The sequence below is a fragment of the Gymnogyps californianus genome, chromosome 5 (assembly GCF_018139145.2).
Source record: "Gymnogyps californianus isolate 813 chromosome 5, ASM1813914v2, whole genome shotgun sequence".
NCBI classification, from domain to species: domain Eukaryota; kingdom Metazoa; phylum Chordata; class Aves; order Accipitriformes; family Cathartidae; genus Gymnogyps; species Gymnogyps californianus.
In genome coordinates, this window is record NC_059475.1 from 19,400,760 (window position 1) to 19,416,207 (window position 15,448).

At 40.8% G+C, this 15,448-nt stretch overlaps 1 protein-coding gene across 1 annotated transcript in view; it reads right to left on the reverse strand.

Moving 5' to 3' along the window:
* LOC127017351 (mucin-5B) overlaps positions 1-12,550 on the reverse strand; it is a 44,719-nt gene extending 32,169 nt beyond the window's left edge. The window contains exons 1-11 of the mRNA XM_050898364.1: positions 12,469-12,550; positions 10,477-10,732; positions 8,890-9,004; positions 7,441-7,528; positions 5,300-5,433; positions 4,672-4,897; positions 3,743-3,868; positions 2,881-2,998; positions 1,485-1,623; positions 784-885; positions 182-251 (exon numbers count right to left, since the gene is read on the reverse strand). Coding sequence (XP_050754321.1) covers positions 182-251; positions 784-885; positions 1,485-1,623; positions 2,881-2,998; positions 3,743-3,868; positions 4,672-4,897; positions 5,300-5,433; positions 7,441-7,528; positions 8,890-9,004; positions 10,477-10,732; positions 12,469-12,550 — 1,456 coding nt within the window. The remainder of the gene's footprint in view (positions 1-181; positions 252-783; positions 886-1,484; positions 1,624-2,880; positions 2,999-3,742; positions 3,869-4,671; positions 4,898-5,299; positions 5,434-7,440; positions 7,529-8,889; positions 9,005-10,476; positions 10,733-12,468) is intronic.
* Between the last annotated feature and the right edge of the window lie 2,898 nt (positions 12,551-15,448).

Genomic DNA, 15,448 nt, shown 5'->3' on the forward strand with positions numbered 1-15,448 from the left:
GCTGAGTAAACAGAAACTTCCGTTTACCAGTGCATCCAGTGTAACACAGGAATTCCCAGGGAGTCCCAGATCAAATGACCTAACAATGAGCAGGATCATGTTCTTTTCAGAGAAAGGAGCAGGAATCCCTCTGTAAACAGATGTAGGCTGGTCTGGGGAAGATGTGAAGAAGGACACTTACCTTTGCTTACTGGCAGCTTCACAATGAAATTGTTCATGTAGATATTTCCACAGGAACATATTTTTATAGTCTGCAGGGAAAAAGAAAAAAGAAAAAGCCCACAGTAGTGAATGCATATGACATGAGACAGACAACAGCAACCTGACAAACTTCATTAAGTATTAAGATGTAATGTCTTCAAAACATGATCACCTCTGGGGTCAATGTAACCCAGTGTCTGGATGCCATACAGTAACGTAGAACAAATCTCTAGGCCATAACAAAAAATGAAAAACCCTCTCCATAAGCAACAGCTTTGATTGGGTGTTCTCACATACCTAAGAGGTTAGTTACCTTTTTGAGAACCACATGTGAGATGTTACATGTAGGTTTGGATCCATCTCATTGGAAATGTAACATGCCCAAAATGAGAGCTATCTGGTTCAGACGCCCTCAGTAGTCAATGGAGGGAGACAGGCCCCTCCAGAAGAACACCTCATACCTTAGGTGGGCTGACTTGTCCTTTGGAGATCCTAACTAATTAAAGCAACTAATTAAAGTAAGTTAACTAATTAAACTTGTTGTATTTTACTAATTGTAACTAATTAAAGCAAGTTACTTACAGTTCTTCCTAGTGTGACTAATACATTCTTTAAGCAAGTAATTGTCTTTGATGTCCCACACTGGATGATCTCTCCGATCACCACAAATGTGTCGTCAGTATTCTGAAAAGATGTGAGAAAAGGGACATGCAGACATTGTTAGCATGTTACAGGAAGGGAGCTAGAAGAGAAAAAAGGTGACTCTGAAAGGCTAAAATGGAATAATGAAAGAACTGGGGCATTTAATCTCTAACTGCAAACTGCTTTATTTCATTGCCAAAATCAATAATGTTCACTGCCTTTCCTCTGCACTCTTTCCTTGCTATCACCCTGTGTGGATTGCGTATTTGCAGACAGTCACGCGGAATTCAATCTTTTTGCAGGAATTTTTGCTCATCCACTTCCTTTTGACAGTCATACATGAAGAAAGCTTCAGGAGAAATGCTTAATTCTACACTAATACATCCACTAAGAAAATTAATTCATTAAAAAAAAAGATGCAAAACTATGTTGAAGCTGCAAAACTTTGATGCTAAGCATCAAGCAACTGACTTGCAATCCATTGCAAATGGGAAAATTCATGGGGTTTAAGACTGAGCATGTGTTGAAGTGCTTTGCTGGATTGGTGCATTTAATTAAATTTAGTCATATAAAGCTCCAACACAGCCTAATGCCTCATGCTAATCAAGAGATTTAGGAGTGAAATGGGAGACTGTTCATACCTTAGCTAAGACATAATGGCAGTTGCCATGAAAATTGAATCTCTTATTATCAAACGTTGTTATATGGAATCCTCCATCTATATTGCAACTTCCAGAACAAGGTAGAGAAATACAGCTCCAGTGGCCTCCTTTGCAAGTACTGTACAAAACCCAAAAAGGAGCAGTCAGAATAAACATATCTTTAAACGAGCAAAGCTGAGATAACATCTGTATCTGAATCTGCACAGATGACACCCTCTTTGTCTTTTTAGCTTGTTATTCAGCTGCTTATTAAATCCCTGTAGGAGGAAGACTTTACACTAGGCCCTTAAAGTGTGAAGGTTGAATGCCTCTCAATGAGTTAACTGCACTGGGCTTCAAACTAGCTCCTTCAGAGAGACACTGAGTTGGTCAAGCAAGAAATGTTTTTCAGGGCCTGAATTGTTTATTTGACATTTTAAAGAAAGAAAGAACCTCTTCAAGCAGGATCTTGCAACATTTTATGCTACTGATGCAACTGTTCAGCAAGTTGCTGGTGCAACATTTCAGCAACTAATTGTGGAGCACCTGAGATAATGAGCAGTTAGAATTCTTAGAGCTGTGCACACAAAAAGAGAACAGCCAGGCCACATTAGCTCAGGCTTTGTGAGGAGTAAGTGAGGATGTGGCTAGATGGGAACCACCCAGAGCCCATCAAGTTCAGTTCCTCAAAATTGCAGGTTTTGAAGAGTATTTCCTCAAAATGCAGGAAATATTCGATTCAAAAGGGTTTGCAGAACATCTGGCCTATCCCACCAGGCACCACAGCATATTTCATTCCTCCCTATAGTAAAGGTTAGGCCTATGGTCAAGAAATGATGCTGTGTCACAGGAGCTCAGATAATACATATGACTGTTCATTCACTAGATGGATATCAGAGTAAGAAGTAAAACTGTTTTGAGAATAATATACCTGAGGTCCTATCACCTTTCACTAGTGCAGAGTGGAGATCGGTTCAAGCTACAGGGTTTTTTCTAAATCAAATCTATTCCTAAGGATCAGGACTTTTGAGATCCACACCTTGAAACAGCCTTTTGTAGATCTAGAGGTGGTTGGAAATGTAACTCATTAACATAGTATGACTCCTTGCCTCACTTTAGTGGTCAATGCCTCTGAACTAACCAGCGAAGAGTCTCATTTTCCTGCATTCTGAAATCTTGAGCTGGCAGTTCCAAGTGAAGGTGGCTAACTATGTGAGGCTGAGGACTACCTGTAAGTTTTCCTGTACTGTTGAAATTCAGACCCAGGTTTTGCATTATTATTTAAGACAAATGTTAGGAATAGGAAAAAAAAAGGAGAAAAGAACAGAATGCAACTCATCAATGCTCTGAAATAAATGCCTCTGCCTTGTTAGTGAAATCAAGTTCACGACAGTACCAGTTTTGGCAGGGAGTGGAGTAAGTCTCTCCAGATGAATAGACTTTGCCTTGAAACATACAGGGGCAGCTGTCTCTGGGGATGCATTTTTTGCCACCGAGGTCATCAAGGATAGTTCCTGTTCAGACACATTGGTTAGTTAATATTCCTTTGGTGAGTCTGGGAATCACCATCAAGGAAGATTAGAGTAAGGAAAAAACTCTGGAGTATTCAGCATTTCTGTAAATGAATGGGATATGTTTTAAGGAAAACACCACACTAGGTCCTTTCAGGTGTTAATGAATGGGAAACATTTCTTAGTAGAGCTCAAAAGAAAGCAATGCAAAACCCAAAGAATATCTTTGCATGTTACTGGAATTTGTCACTGTGAGTAGGATTATCAAGTGCCAGATTGCAAGGATGTGAGCCAGTTTCCATCCTTTTCTAATAGTGAATCTAACAGAAATCAGACCCTCATCTTAGCCTCTAGTTCATGTGCAAACTTACACATGCACATACCTGGCAATGCATTTATATTATGTGTGACTTAAGCTACAGCAAGATCTAGCCTCGTAACAGGGAGGCACCTCACCAGACATCTTCACCTACTGTCTAGACAACACCTCTCCTCTTTCCACATCTGTACTTTTTTTTCCTATCTAGTCCTTAGAAATCTTTCCCTCCCCTCCTCCAGTGTTAGGATCTTGAATCTTTAGAGATCTGGTTCTTCCAAGAAGAAAGTTGTTAAATTATGCTAGAAGAAACAGTTTATCCATTGGTTTTAGTGTAAAATGTTGAAGAAAAAAAAAATGCCACTAACTGAAAGGGAACAACCTCCCTCCCTTGATATGTGTGACCCATTGGAAGAAGTGAACTCCCTTACCAGGAGGACAGAAACAACCATCCGTACATGGGGCTTTACAAATCTTGCTCCTTTCTGGATCAGCACATGTGTCAGCACAGGAGTTTCCACATTCCATGTACTTCATGTTGTTTGGGCATTCCTGATCTGCAAGACCAAATGAAAATGGGGTGTGTTAATGATGTATTTATAAGAGCTCTCAAATCATTTTATGATTACCCAACTCCTTCTTCCTCCTTTCCCCCATATCTTGTTTGCAAAACTTTCTATCCAGATGTGTCATGCTTGTTTAACCTCCACAGGAACTTTTTATGGTCACTTTTACTTCATCTTTGGAGAAAACTGTACTGCTGGGAAATATGAGTTATTTCACATTATTTTACTAGCTCAAGGTTGGCTGAAGACAAGATACAAGCAAAGGACACTGGAATCATTTATGGAGTCATAATAGCTTATTTTTGCCTGAAGCTTCAGTCATTCTGGCATTAATTTTCTATCCCAATCCACACCAGCATTTTGGGAGAACTACCTGTAGCCTTCCCCCTGGATTTACAGTGATTTTCTGCTTGGTAGCTGTGACTACTGAGTATGAAAGCACAGGATAACCTAAGGACAAACACGTTAGACTTCTCAGTGACTTCTTCTGACTAGATGTCAACATTTAAAACAAGGCTGTTTATGAGTTAACTGTGCATGGTAAAATTAAAAAAAAGAACTGGAGAAAACTTAGCCATAAGGAGGAGGGGGACAATATTAAGATATAGTTCTAATTTAAGGAGCAAAATCAAGTTAAATTTGTAGAAGCTTTTCCATTAACAATGTTTCTGTCAAAGTACTTCTACAGATTGATTCACAGTAGTTAATAGAGCTCCTAGCTTTGCTTTGCTAGGATCAGAATACATAGGTATATGTCTAACCTGAAAGAAATCTCCAGAGCAGTAGTTACTTACAGCAAAGTTCTTTGGTTCTCCATTCCCCAGGGTCTCCCTTCCTGAGGACACAGTCTCGAGAGTACTGGTTTAAAGTGCTGCATATGCAGCTGGAAACCAAATCAGAGTGAGAAGAATTAACTGCACAGTGGCACATATCCTCAGTGCACGTCTCTACATAGTCATCAAATGCAACCACTTTGGGGCAGTTTCCAAAACGGGACATAAGTTTCTTGCATCTTTTTTTCTGTAAAAAAGAAAAGAAGGAAAAGAAAAGCAACACTGGACGTTTTACCAACTTTCAGGTTTATGGATGTGTATCCCAATTTTTGATGACACTATCCCAGGGTCATAGGATAATTCAGATTGGAAGGAACCTCTGGAGATTATCCAGTCTAACTTTCTGTCATGAGGTCCTTTTTCTTGGACTGGAAGCTGTCATTCAATTGTGCATTTTCCCACTATCTATTTCTTTAATACTATAATAGAATATCCTTTCAGCTATAAGATCAACATTTTGCTCAGATTCATGGGTAGACTCCTGAAAAATTCAGTTCAGTGCATGCTCTGTAACTAACACTTGTTTCAACACAGTGTCTCCAGGGCTGTAGTTCAGGAGGAGTTATACTTCTTGGCCACACATACTTACATATTTACTGCATCTATCATCTTCCCTCCTAGGATGTCTTCCAGTGTGGTCATCTGGACTCACATCAGCACACTTTTCTGATGGATCCTCTACTTTGTGGAAGTTTCCAAACTGCCTTGGATGCATTTTATACCCTGCAAAATCCCCAGATGCATCTGAGTAACTGCCTGCAATTCTTTAGATCAGTTAATGGGCTATAAAGATGCACTTAATCTTTGGGCTCTAAGGCAGTATGCTCTTCAGCAGATGCCCAAATTTAACCACAGCATCCATGTTATAGAGCATGACAGCCTGATATAACTTCTGTTGAGCTAGAGCCAGGAATCTGGAACACTTGTATCAAGGCTTGCTGTCAGCCTGGGCATTTATAATCATGTGATACTCTTGACCTTTCTATTGCACCTCATCACTTCCAAAGAATTCTGTTCGTTATGGGTGTATTTGATCTTACAGAGTTTTGTATTTGCATGTGTAATGGTCATACATTTTAGTTTGCCTTCTACTATGACATCCTGAAGTACAGCCTTAGGTGCATATGTTTGTAATCATCTGGAAATCTATTACTTTTTACAGGCTAGAGAAGATGGGAAGAGGGAGCAGGAGGAAGACAGACACAAAATACATGTAGATAACCATTATACTAGCTAGAGGGGTGCATTTTCCCAAAGCATTACCAGAGTCTTGATCCTGAATGTGAGAAATCTTTCTGACAAAGTTTGAAATTTATATATTTTTATGAAGAGTATGGCCATTCTCTGATTTTTTTTTTTTTTTTTTTAAGTTTTAATAGACAGATTTCTGACCCAGTCTATTCTCCTATACTGGTTCAGTCCCTTAACTAAGTGCAGGCCTGAGAGAATGACTTCCACTAAAGCATTGTTTTCAGGTGTTTTAGTACTAACCTTTCTGGAAACAGAAGCCCCTCTAAAGCCCTGAGGTCTTGGAGCCATGTGATTTGCGAAGGGTCTCAACTGACATTAAGGAATATAAAAAATAAAGTTTCAAGAAGAGCTACTCCATGCAAAATGGGATTTTTCTTCCTGGTAATTTTTTTCCTCAAGAGAAAAGAGTCTGAAAGTGAGAAGAAATTTTGGACCTTTAAGTGCAGTGGATCTTAGCCTGGGCAGGCAGATGATTGACTGCAGTCTGCTCAGCCTAGGTAGAAGGATGTGTTCAGAGCAGAAAGGAGGGACGTGGGAGGCCACCTGATCCCTGGGTGTGGGAACCTGTTATCTGTGGAACCAGATGCATAAAAAAAGAGCCTGTTTTTCTTAGAGCAATGCTTCTCAGTAGCAAACTGTTTCTTCAGAAAAATTTGAGCCAGCTTTAGTTTTTAACTATTGCGCCTGTAAAGTGAAGGGCAGAAACATGACTAAGATGCATGCAAAAATCTTAATATGAAATACGAAAATGAACCCCAAGTCTATCACTACAAGTGGTATTTTTAATCAAATCTCAGGATTCTTTCTGAATGGGTGAGGTAGATGACAATATTTTTCTGATGACTTAAGAAGCCCATGTATTACATGAAGGGATGATGTTATAACTTTGGCTTCACTCCTGCAGATAATATCCCAGGATGCAGGTTTCTTTCCTCTCATACAACCTGCTGCAGAATTGTAGCCTCAGCTGTTTGCTTTGTTGGCCTCTTTCCAGTTCAGTGCAATATCTCAAGGTGTCAGTGGATGGCACCACGGTTTCTGCAAAGATGCTCAGTGAAATCTCTCTGGCTCAGTGACGATGCTTTCATTTCATTACAGAGGCAAAAATAATCGCACTTGATACCCAGCTGTGAAATGATGAAAATGGAAGGACAGAAAATGCATTTGTGCCTCATTTGAGACTACAAGTTCCTGGAAGTTTGCTACTATCAGTAGGAAACCTGGCAATGCTGCTGCATGATAGCCAGGCAATTAATTTGGGTCAAAGAGGTTTGAGACTCTTGCAAGTTTGCAAACAGCAGAGGAACCCAAATCATCCCAGAACCTCTTAAAATACATCTCCTGTATATGGAAATGTTCATGTATTTCAGACTGTCTGTCAGGAAATCTGAAACCCTGCTTAGAGGAAACAGATACCAAGTTTCGTGTCATGTGTTAACAGTTCTGTTCTATGTGGAATATGCTGTATTCATGGCCTACCATCCAAAATCAAATCATTCTTCTCACTGCCATCATAGTTCCCACATAGACCACATATTTTCTCTTTATATGTTTCTTCCAGGTCCAGCTACAAAACAAAAGGAAAGAGGAAACCCAGAGTTTAAAGGCTTTTCCCCACATCAGCAGGACATGTTACAAAGTAGTTCACAATAGAAAAGCACACTAGCAGAAATGCTCATTACCAATTTGTAGCAGTCTCCTTTTCCATTACAAACCTGCCACAAAACATACCTGCGGACAGGTTGAATTTAAATGGGAAGATAATCCTTTAGCAATTGTCATTCCTACCTACTAAAGAGCTAACTGAAGCATGCTGAATACTGGACTAATCCTTGGACCAGTATCTCCCAGTATAGAGACACTGGTATATAGACATGTGGTACCTCTTGCAAGGTACCACAGCTCCACTGTGGGCAGGTCAGATAACTGTGCTCTGATGCTGGATGCTGCAAAAAAGCAGCTTCTGGTCAGCTTTTAGCCATATCTAAAGCTTTTTCTAGTCCATAGGCTAAATGGAAAACTTCATATCATTTCTAGGGGTGGGTCTGTCCAACATAACTTTTTCTGCCCATACCTGGGGGCAAAAAAGAGCCAAGTTAGCACATTATTGCCTTGCTAGATAAAACTATTGCACCTAATCACTCCTACATGCTTGGAGGGTAGTACTGGCATCACTCAGGTCCACCAAAAAAAGGCGATGCTTTTCCTAGAAATGTGTCACCCTAAAATTGTGTCCACTCTACAGGTGGTGCCTGTAATACTTCCGGTATTAATCAGTACAGGGGAAGGGGGGAAGCAAACATTTCGTTAAATCAGAATTTGAATACCACTTGATTGCTTCCTGATTTTTTTTCTGTCTATTCACCTTCTACCCTCTCTCTGTCTCTCTGAACTGCAAAACATGACATACAACTTTCATTTCTCTAATCTCTGTCCTGACTGTGGATTATAAGTGTTCACACCCAAAAGTGTAAATACACTATTGTAGAAGAGGATATTTTGGGGTGGATGTATAAAGGGGAACTCCCACATAGCAAGGCTTTGGAATGAGAGAGGCCAAGGTCTGAACTGGGCGCACAGATTAGTTTCCCACACAAGATGTGCATCAAGACAGAGGGTAACTAGTAAGTCAGAGCTGGAGAGAGTGCCCCATGGAGGAAGCAGATAACTACAGAGGTGCTATCTCCAGGGTTAACAGTGGCACCTTTTGTCACATAAAATTAGTTGGGAATGCCTGGGGGTTGTGACTCCATGCCCCTGCCCCATGAAACTACTACCTAGTTTGGTATGTCCCTATCAGCTTATGGATACAGTGATGCCTCCCCCCCGCCCCCATTCTCTTATATCAACACAGTGCCTGCATCCAGCTCTGCTTTTCATCATTGATGAGGTTCACCAAGGGAAAAACAACTAACTGGCTGTTCATACTAGGAGAGTGTCAGCCCAGTTCCACTTGAGTGTCAGGCCCAGCTTGGAAGTAACTTGGAAGTAAGTACAGGTGTCCTCAATCAGGATGCTCTTCAAGCTGAAAGGCATGGGGATCCTGGAAATTGGAAGGAACAAAACAGATTGCATTGAAAAAAAGACTGATGAAATCCTCTCAGAGATATAGAAAGAAAAACTAGAGTCAAAAGAAGCTAAATAAGCCATGGGGACATTCTTTTCAAGGTCAGCCTTCTTCCACACGATGCATTAAATTTAGGTACGATCGCCTTGTCCACTGTGACCTTTTACCAACCTTAATCCACAACACCATGTATTTTGGTCATGAGTGTGTCAATACTACATTAGCCACTCGACTGATACCAGTGCAGCTCTGCTTGTTTACATATCCTGAGGATCTAACTCAGAAGGTCATAAGGAGAAAGATCACAATACTGGGAAAATGGCCCTCCACATGAGGATACTGCAGGTTCTCATCATCCCTCCAGGCTTTCCTTGACATTTGGGATTCACAGAGATGTGAAATGAGCTCTGTTCTGTTACCTACGTACTGACGTGACTCAGACCTACATTACTTTTTCATCTCACCAAGACAATTACAGTTCATTTTCCCAGAGCCTGAAAAATTTAGAAAATCAGAAAATGGCTAAAAGATAGGAGATTTCTTGCCCCTTTGATTTAGAAGATACATCTGGGCTTTGCTACTATAATTACAACTGAGTGATGCTATTCTACATTTGGTTGTTTCTAGAAGGCTGTCAGAAGATAGCCCATATGCTTGCAATTTTCTCTCCAACAAGATGGTGAGGGTTTTTCCCAGAGTCAAAGCTTGCCTTGGCCCTTCATACCTATATGCTGGGAGCAGGTCACTGCACTTCTCATGAGGGCTGCCCTTAAAATTGCGCCGAACTTTCAGCTACTGTTGCATATGACTTTTTACTTATGGAGTATTTTTACCCTTCTGCTTGCAGTTTGCTTTCTGGTTCATTTCAGATTGGAATTAAAGGTGTGGATTTTGACTTCTGAAACTTCTGTCTTTTGTGTAAGAAGATCCCAAGGCAAGCTATGATCTGCAAAGCAGTACAATTTTCTAGACTAATCTGTCTGGAAAGAGAAAACTTTTTCTAAAATGACCATCTGTTCCTGAACAGCAACATAGAACAGTAGGGTTAGTTCAACAGAAATAATGTTTTGAGAAAAAAATACAAAGTTTCTACAAAATCAAAACCTTCTATAAATAAAGTGTTGATTCTATCTCCTTCGCTCCACCTCTCCCTCCCAAATCAAAGCAACATTAAGGAAACCTACACCTTCTGTTTTTATAACATACACATTGCCTTTTGTTTAACACGTTGGTGCTGATCCCTGGCAGATGTAGTTTACATGCTTCTTGCCTCCTCCACCACTACGGGGTGAACTCTTCACAATATCCTGTTCAAAGTGCTATGAACATATCATACACAGCCATTTGCACCTCTGCAGAATAGGACCACTTTCTAGACAGACCACCTGTTGCTAATACATGGCAATAAAACTGCTGCACAAGAAAACAACAGTATGGTCTTTACTCACTTGTTACCGTTCACTGTGATGCCTGTCTCCTTCACCTCCAAGATGACTCCATCAATGGTGACAGTGAAGTAGATCAGGAAGCTATTCTTGTCACTGCGCCTGATTTGGATGTTAAAATCCTGGTAGCTGTCATTGCAGTGCGAAGCAAAGACATATGTGCAGGTTCCAGGAAAAGTGAACTTAACATGGTCAAATGTATGAAAGTGGAAATTGCCCCAGGTGGCACATTCACTCCTACTGACAGTAGAGACCTGGACTAAAGAAAGAGTCATAGGAGGAGAGCTTAGAAATTCACCCCACATGGGATGCTTTGCTTTTTTTTTTGTTGAAAAACATGAGAGATTTTCAAAGGCAAAAATGATTTAACCTCTGGAAGATACTAGCTTGTGGGAAGGAGTTCCATCTCACTGAATTTTTGAAGTCCATGCCAGAGATACCTCCAATGTGAGCAGATGAGCCCAGGCTTCTTTGAAGTTAACAGTGAGAAGCAGAAGAGGTTCAGCTTCCCTACCTTACAGATCTACTGTTGTCATTTAACCCCAGCCGGCAACTAAGCATCACACCTAGGAAGAAGATGCTCCAAGACCGTATGTTTCTCTCCATTGTCTGTAAAGGTTGCTGAGGGGTGCCAATGTAGATGGCACCCCTCAGCATTTACACTGTAGATACATTTACACTGTAGATATCTAAAGTGAAGTGAGGGGAATCCCACCCTGTCTGCCTAAATCTCATTTATACTTTTGAAATCCTGCTTCTTAACACAGGCAAGGCTTTGGTCCAAAGTCTTGAATTGAGTCCCTTCCAGGAGATATCACAGGTCGCATGACTTTTCAGTAAAATGGCAGCCACTGATCTCAGCAGTTGAGGCTGCAAGCAGCTTCAGCAGTTGACTCAGAGCTACTTGTTTTTCATCTCAACCAAAACTCATGTCTTGGACCTCTGAGCTGTACCTCTGTCAAAAGTATTGATACATACTTTAAGTGCATGTAAGACATAACTTCAGAAAGTAGTTTTCATACCACTGAGCTGCACAAAGCCAGTATGAATCACCTTGAATTAAATAAGATATGCTTGCTACAAAATGCTTTTAGCATTTCTTCTAGGCTCATCTGAAAGAATGACACATGAAAATGGGCAAATTTCTTTGTATTGTTTATGTAACATATTTAGGAAAATCAACATAGCAACATCTATCACAGATCAAATAAAAAAAAGTCATTAATGTACTCAGTGAACTCTAAAATGTTATTAAATATTCCTACCTAAGAACCAGCAGGGGAACACTGAAAAATTCAGATCTTGATGTTAGAAATGTGCAACACAAACTCAAGTGCCAAGAGGTCCTTACAGAAACACCTTTTTAAAGGAACTGTAATTTGCCATAGGTGTTTGCAGCACTAAAGTGGAGTAGGGTAATTTAGCACTTTTCTACGCAATAATGAGGGGAGATGAGACAGTTTGGCTATTCTTGGAAGCAGAGTTGCTAGAATTACTAAGACAGCAATAACTGTCACATCAATTGTTTGTGTATCAAGCAACTGGGAAAAGTGTAAGACATTCAAAACCAAACCAGGAGGTAACAGTGCAGCAGACCACAAAAAATGTGATTACTCCTAATGCAGTATTTCATACTGGTCAATCAAGCCTAGCAGGCATTATGGTAACATACTTCTTCTATAAAGAATATATGTGAAATGTGTTGAAAATGTTGTCACCATTTTTTTATACTGCAAACTGCATCCAGAGAGTCTCCTCTTTAAGATTAGTCACTTAGAACATAAAACCATTGATAAACTACCTAGTAGTGAATGAAAAAAAGTAAAATACTTAAATGATTGACGTTAAGGATGAAAATGTACAATGTTAAACAGTATCTGGCATGCCTACAGCTCTTACATGAATATGGTACACATTTTCACTTGACAACTCTATTTGTCACCTATGGAGAGCAATATGTGAGCAAATAGTCTGAGAATTAGATTTTTTTCTTACCTATCTGAACTGGTTCTTTGCCCTTGCAACAACTCCAAATTAGGCAGAAGATCCAAAATGACCTCCCCTTTTTTATTTCCATCTTGCCATGAAGCGGTAACTTGAAAATCCTTCCAGGGAAGTGTTTTTTTCTTGGCTTATAGGCAGATTTTTATAGTCCAGGAATTTGGCATGAGAACAAAACATTGATGGCAGGGTCCCTGAAAGGTGGAGCTTCATTCAATTTTCTTTCAGTGGTTCATGTTTAGCACCCAGCAACCTCCTGTCTTTCAGATAAGACAGGTATTCAGTTCTCTCTTGCTTTATGTGGAGACAGAGAGCTGTCCTTTTCTTATTTCCTTTCTTTAACATAGGTCCCCCTATCCCCACCCCTACAGTGTTGCTGTTTCTTTGGCAACAATAGTTTTTCATAACATCTGATTAGTAACAAGCAATCATTGCCCTCTTCCAGAGCTCTTCTCTGGCTTCCACATCAGCACAGTTCCCCAGCTCAAGAAAAAGTGTTTGTTGCCTCTGCTAGCTTGATGGTGACTTCTAAATGTTAGAGCAAAAAATATTGTAAGGTCAGGCATAATGTATGGTTTATTTAGAGCAAAAACTTTTGGAAGGAGGGCAATGTCCTTTAAGAAGTGTATCCAAAATATCTTGCAAAAAAGGCCAGAGATTTACTGCTTCAACAGACCAGGAATGACATTAGTCCACAAAGTGCAAACTTTTCACCTCTACTGCACAAATGGGATTTAATTGCACCAGTCAGACATGGGAAGTTAGTTTATTCTTTATGCACACAGAGGTGGTGGTTTCTCCAAACAAGATAAGGGAGCAGTGCCCAAGTCCCACCAAAATGTAGATCACAATTTATTCCTTCACCTCCTAAATTACACTGCTGCAAAAGGGTCCCCTGATGCTATCAGAGTGCTTCAATACCCTATTACATACCCCTAAAAAATCTAGCAGGCTCAGTCACGAGCTGATCTACATTCCACTGTAGGACAGTTCTTAGATACCCTGTCACAGACGTTTGATGTTAGTAATTTTAGGGTCTCTTTTAGAGATTTACTTGGTCTGTTGGCACAAGCTGACCTAGCATTTCTTCACCGTATCCGTGCCTTGGGGGAACTGCTCCTGACACAGAGGAAGCCTCTCACCTCATCCCAGCAAATCAAACACGGGTAACAGACATCCCCACACTTTCAACTGCACCATGCCCCTTTGGGAATACACTAATGCCAGAATGATTGCCAGTAGTAAGTGGGCACAAATACAGTTTAAAGTGGACTTAGATTTCACCCTTGTTGCAAGCCCTCAGGTTGAGTCTGTCCATGCACTTACTGGGGAATATGCATGCCCTTTTATCTTGTTGCCAGACAGTAACCTGGTCCTTGAGAACCGCATCTTGCTCACTACTTTACCAAGCTTTCCAGCATTTACAAAGTTAAGTGTCCTAAAGCTGGTCCACTGCTTCTTTCAGCTGTTCCCCCTACACAGTTAGGAGCCACTTACTAAGTGGCTTGGAGAATTGCAGGTGCAAACGTCTGCCAGATAAAGATTTGCTGCTGCTGTTGCTCTTAAGAAAATCCTGCACTAGCGGGCGAGAGCATTGTGCAGTACATGAAACATGAGTTCATGTTACCCCTTTCCCACTGTCCGTGCCCCATTAATTCCATTGTCAGTCGCACTTGAGGCAGGGCACTACTAGAAGGTAAAGTCTGTTCTTGAAGCCCTGCCATTTTGGCTGGAATACAGAACCAACAGACTTTACGGCACTGGTGACAGAAGTAGTAGGCTTCTGCTGCTTTTCCTTTTAAACACAACACATCTTCCCTGCTGATCTCCATACAAATAGTTACGAAGTAAACCAGCAGAGTATCTAGTAGATAAACCATACCACGAGAATATGACATTGTAGATATGACGATGATCTGAAATCAAATACAGTGCAATAGTAACACTCAAATTCAGCAGATTCCCATGGTAACTTTCAAATTGAGTTCTTGTTCAGGCCACAGAACAGTGTTAATGGCAGGTGTGGGGAAGGACTGTGAAGCCCAGGAGAAAAAGCACATAGGTCAGTAGACCACAGACACTGACAAAGAGAGCTTAGTTAAAAGATGGAAAGCTGAAACCTATTAATTTTCCCAAATCAAAGTTAGTGTCAAAATCCAAATGCAGAACTCTGCTGAGATAGAGTCCATTTTTTTTAAATCACAGTCCTCTTCCTTTCCCATTCCCACCCAGGCAATCAAGGCACCTATTTCATTCATATTGGTATGAGAGCAGAAAGAAGAATAGGACTCTAGGAGTATGATTCCTGACGCTAGAAAAAAAATCCCTTTATTCCCAGCGGGCAGCACAAAAGCAGCAGGAATCACATATGAACTACTTGCCAAAGATTCAACTACTTCAGGTTGGAGTAGTCCTTAGATGACAAAGACATGGTGACGCTGACCACTGCAACTCCCAGCCCTTTGTCTTCTACATGTGGGGTGGTTCAGGGGCATGCCAGGGTGGGCAGGAGGGATGAGTTAAGGCATGATTTCCCCCTGCAAGCCCCACTTAGCACTTAGGGGCCTGGGAAGAACATGAACAGCTCATGTTAAAACTGTGTCCAAGGAACAGACAGAATAAAACAAATAATTCATTGAACCACCATCCACTTACGCTCCACTCAGCAGAGAAAGTAGTATCAGTCTTCTGGGATCCTCCCCTGAGAAAAGCAAGAGCACATCTCTTGCTACTCAGAGAAACAGGAAACCCAGTCCTCTTGCTTTGTACCTAGCCATTTTCTTACCTCTGCTTGTCTGCTCTGTCATTTTTGCCATTCCTTTGCCATTTCTTGGGAAGCAGAGTTCCTGTCAGTGACTAACCAGAGCTGCTGTTTCTGGCTTCTCCACAGAGATTGCTGGCTACACTCCTTAGAAATCACTGGATGCTTCAATCCCCTGCAATGATTTCAGAGCTACTGACAGGGGAAGGATAT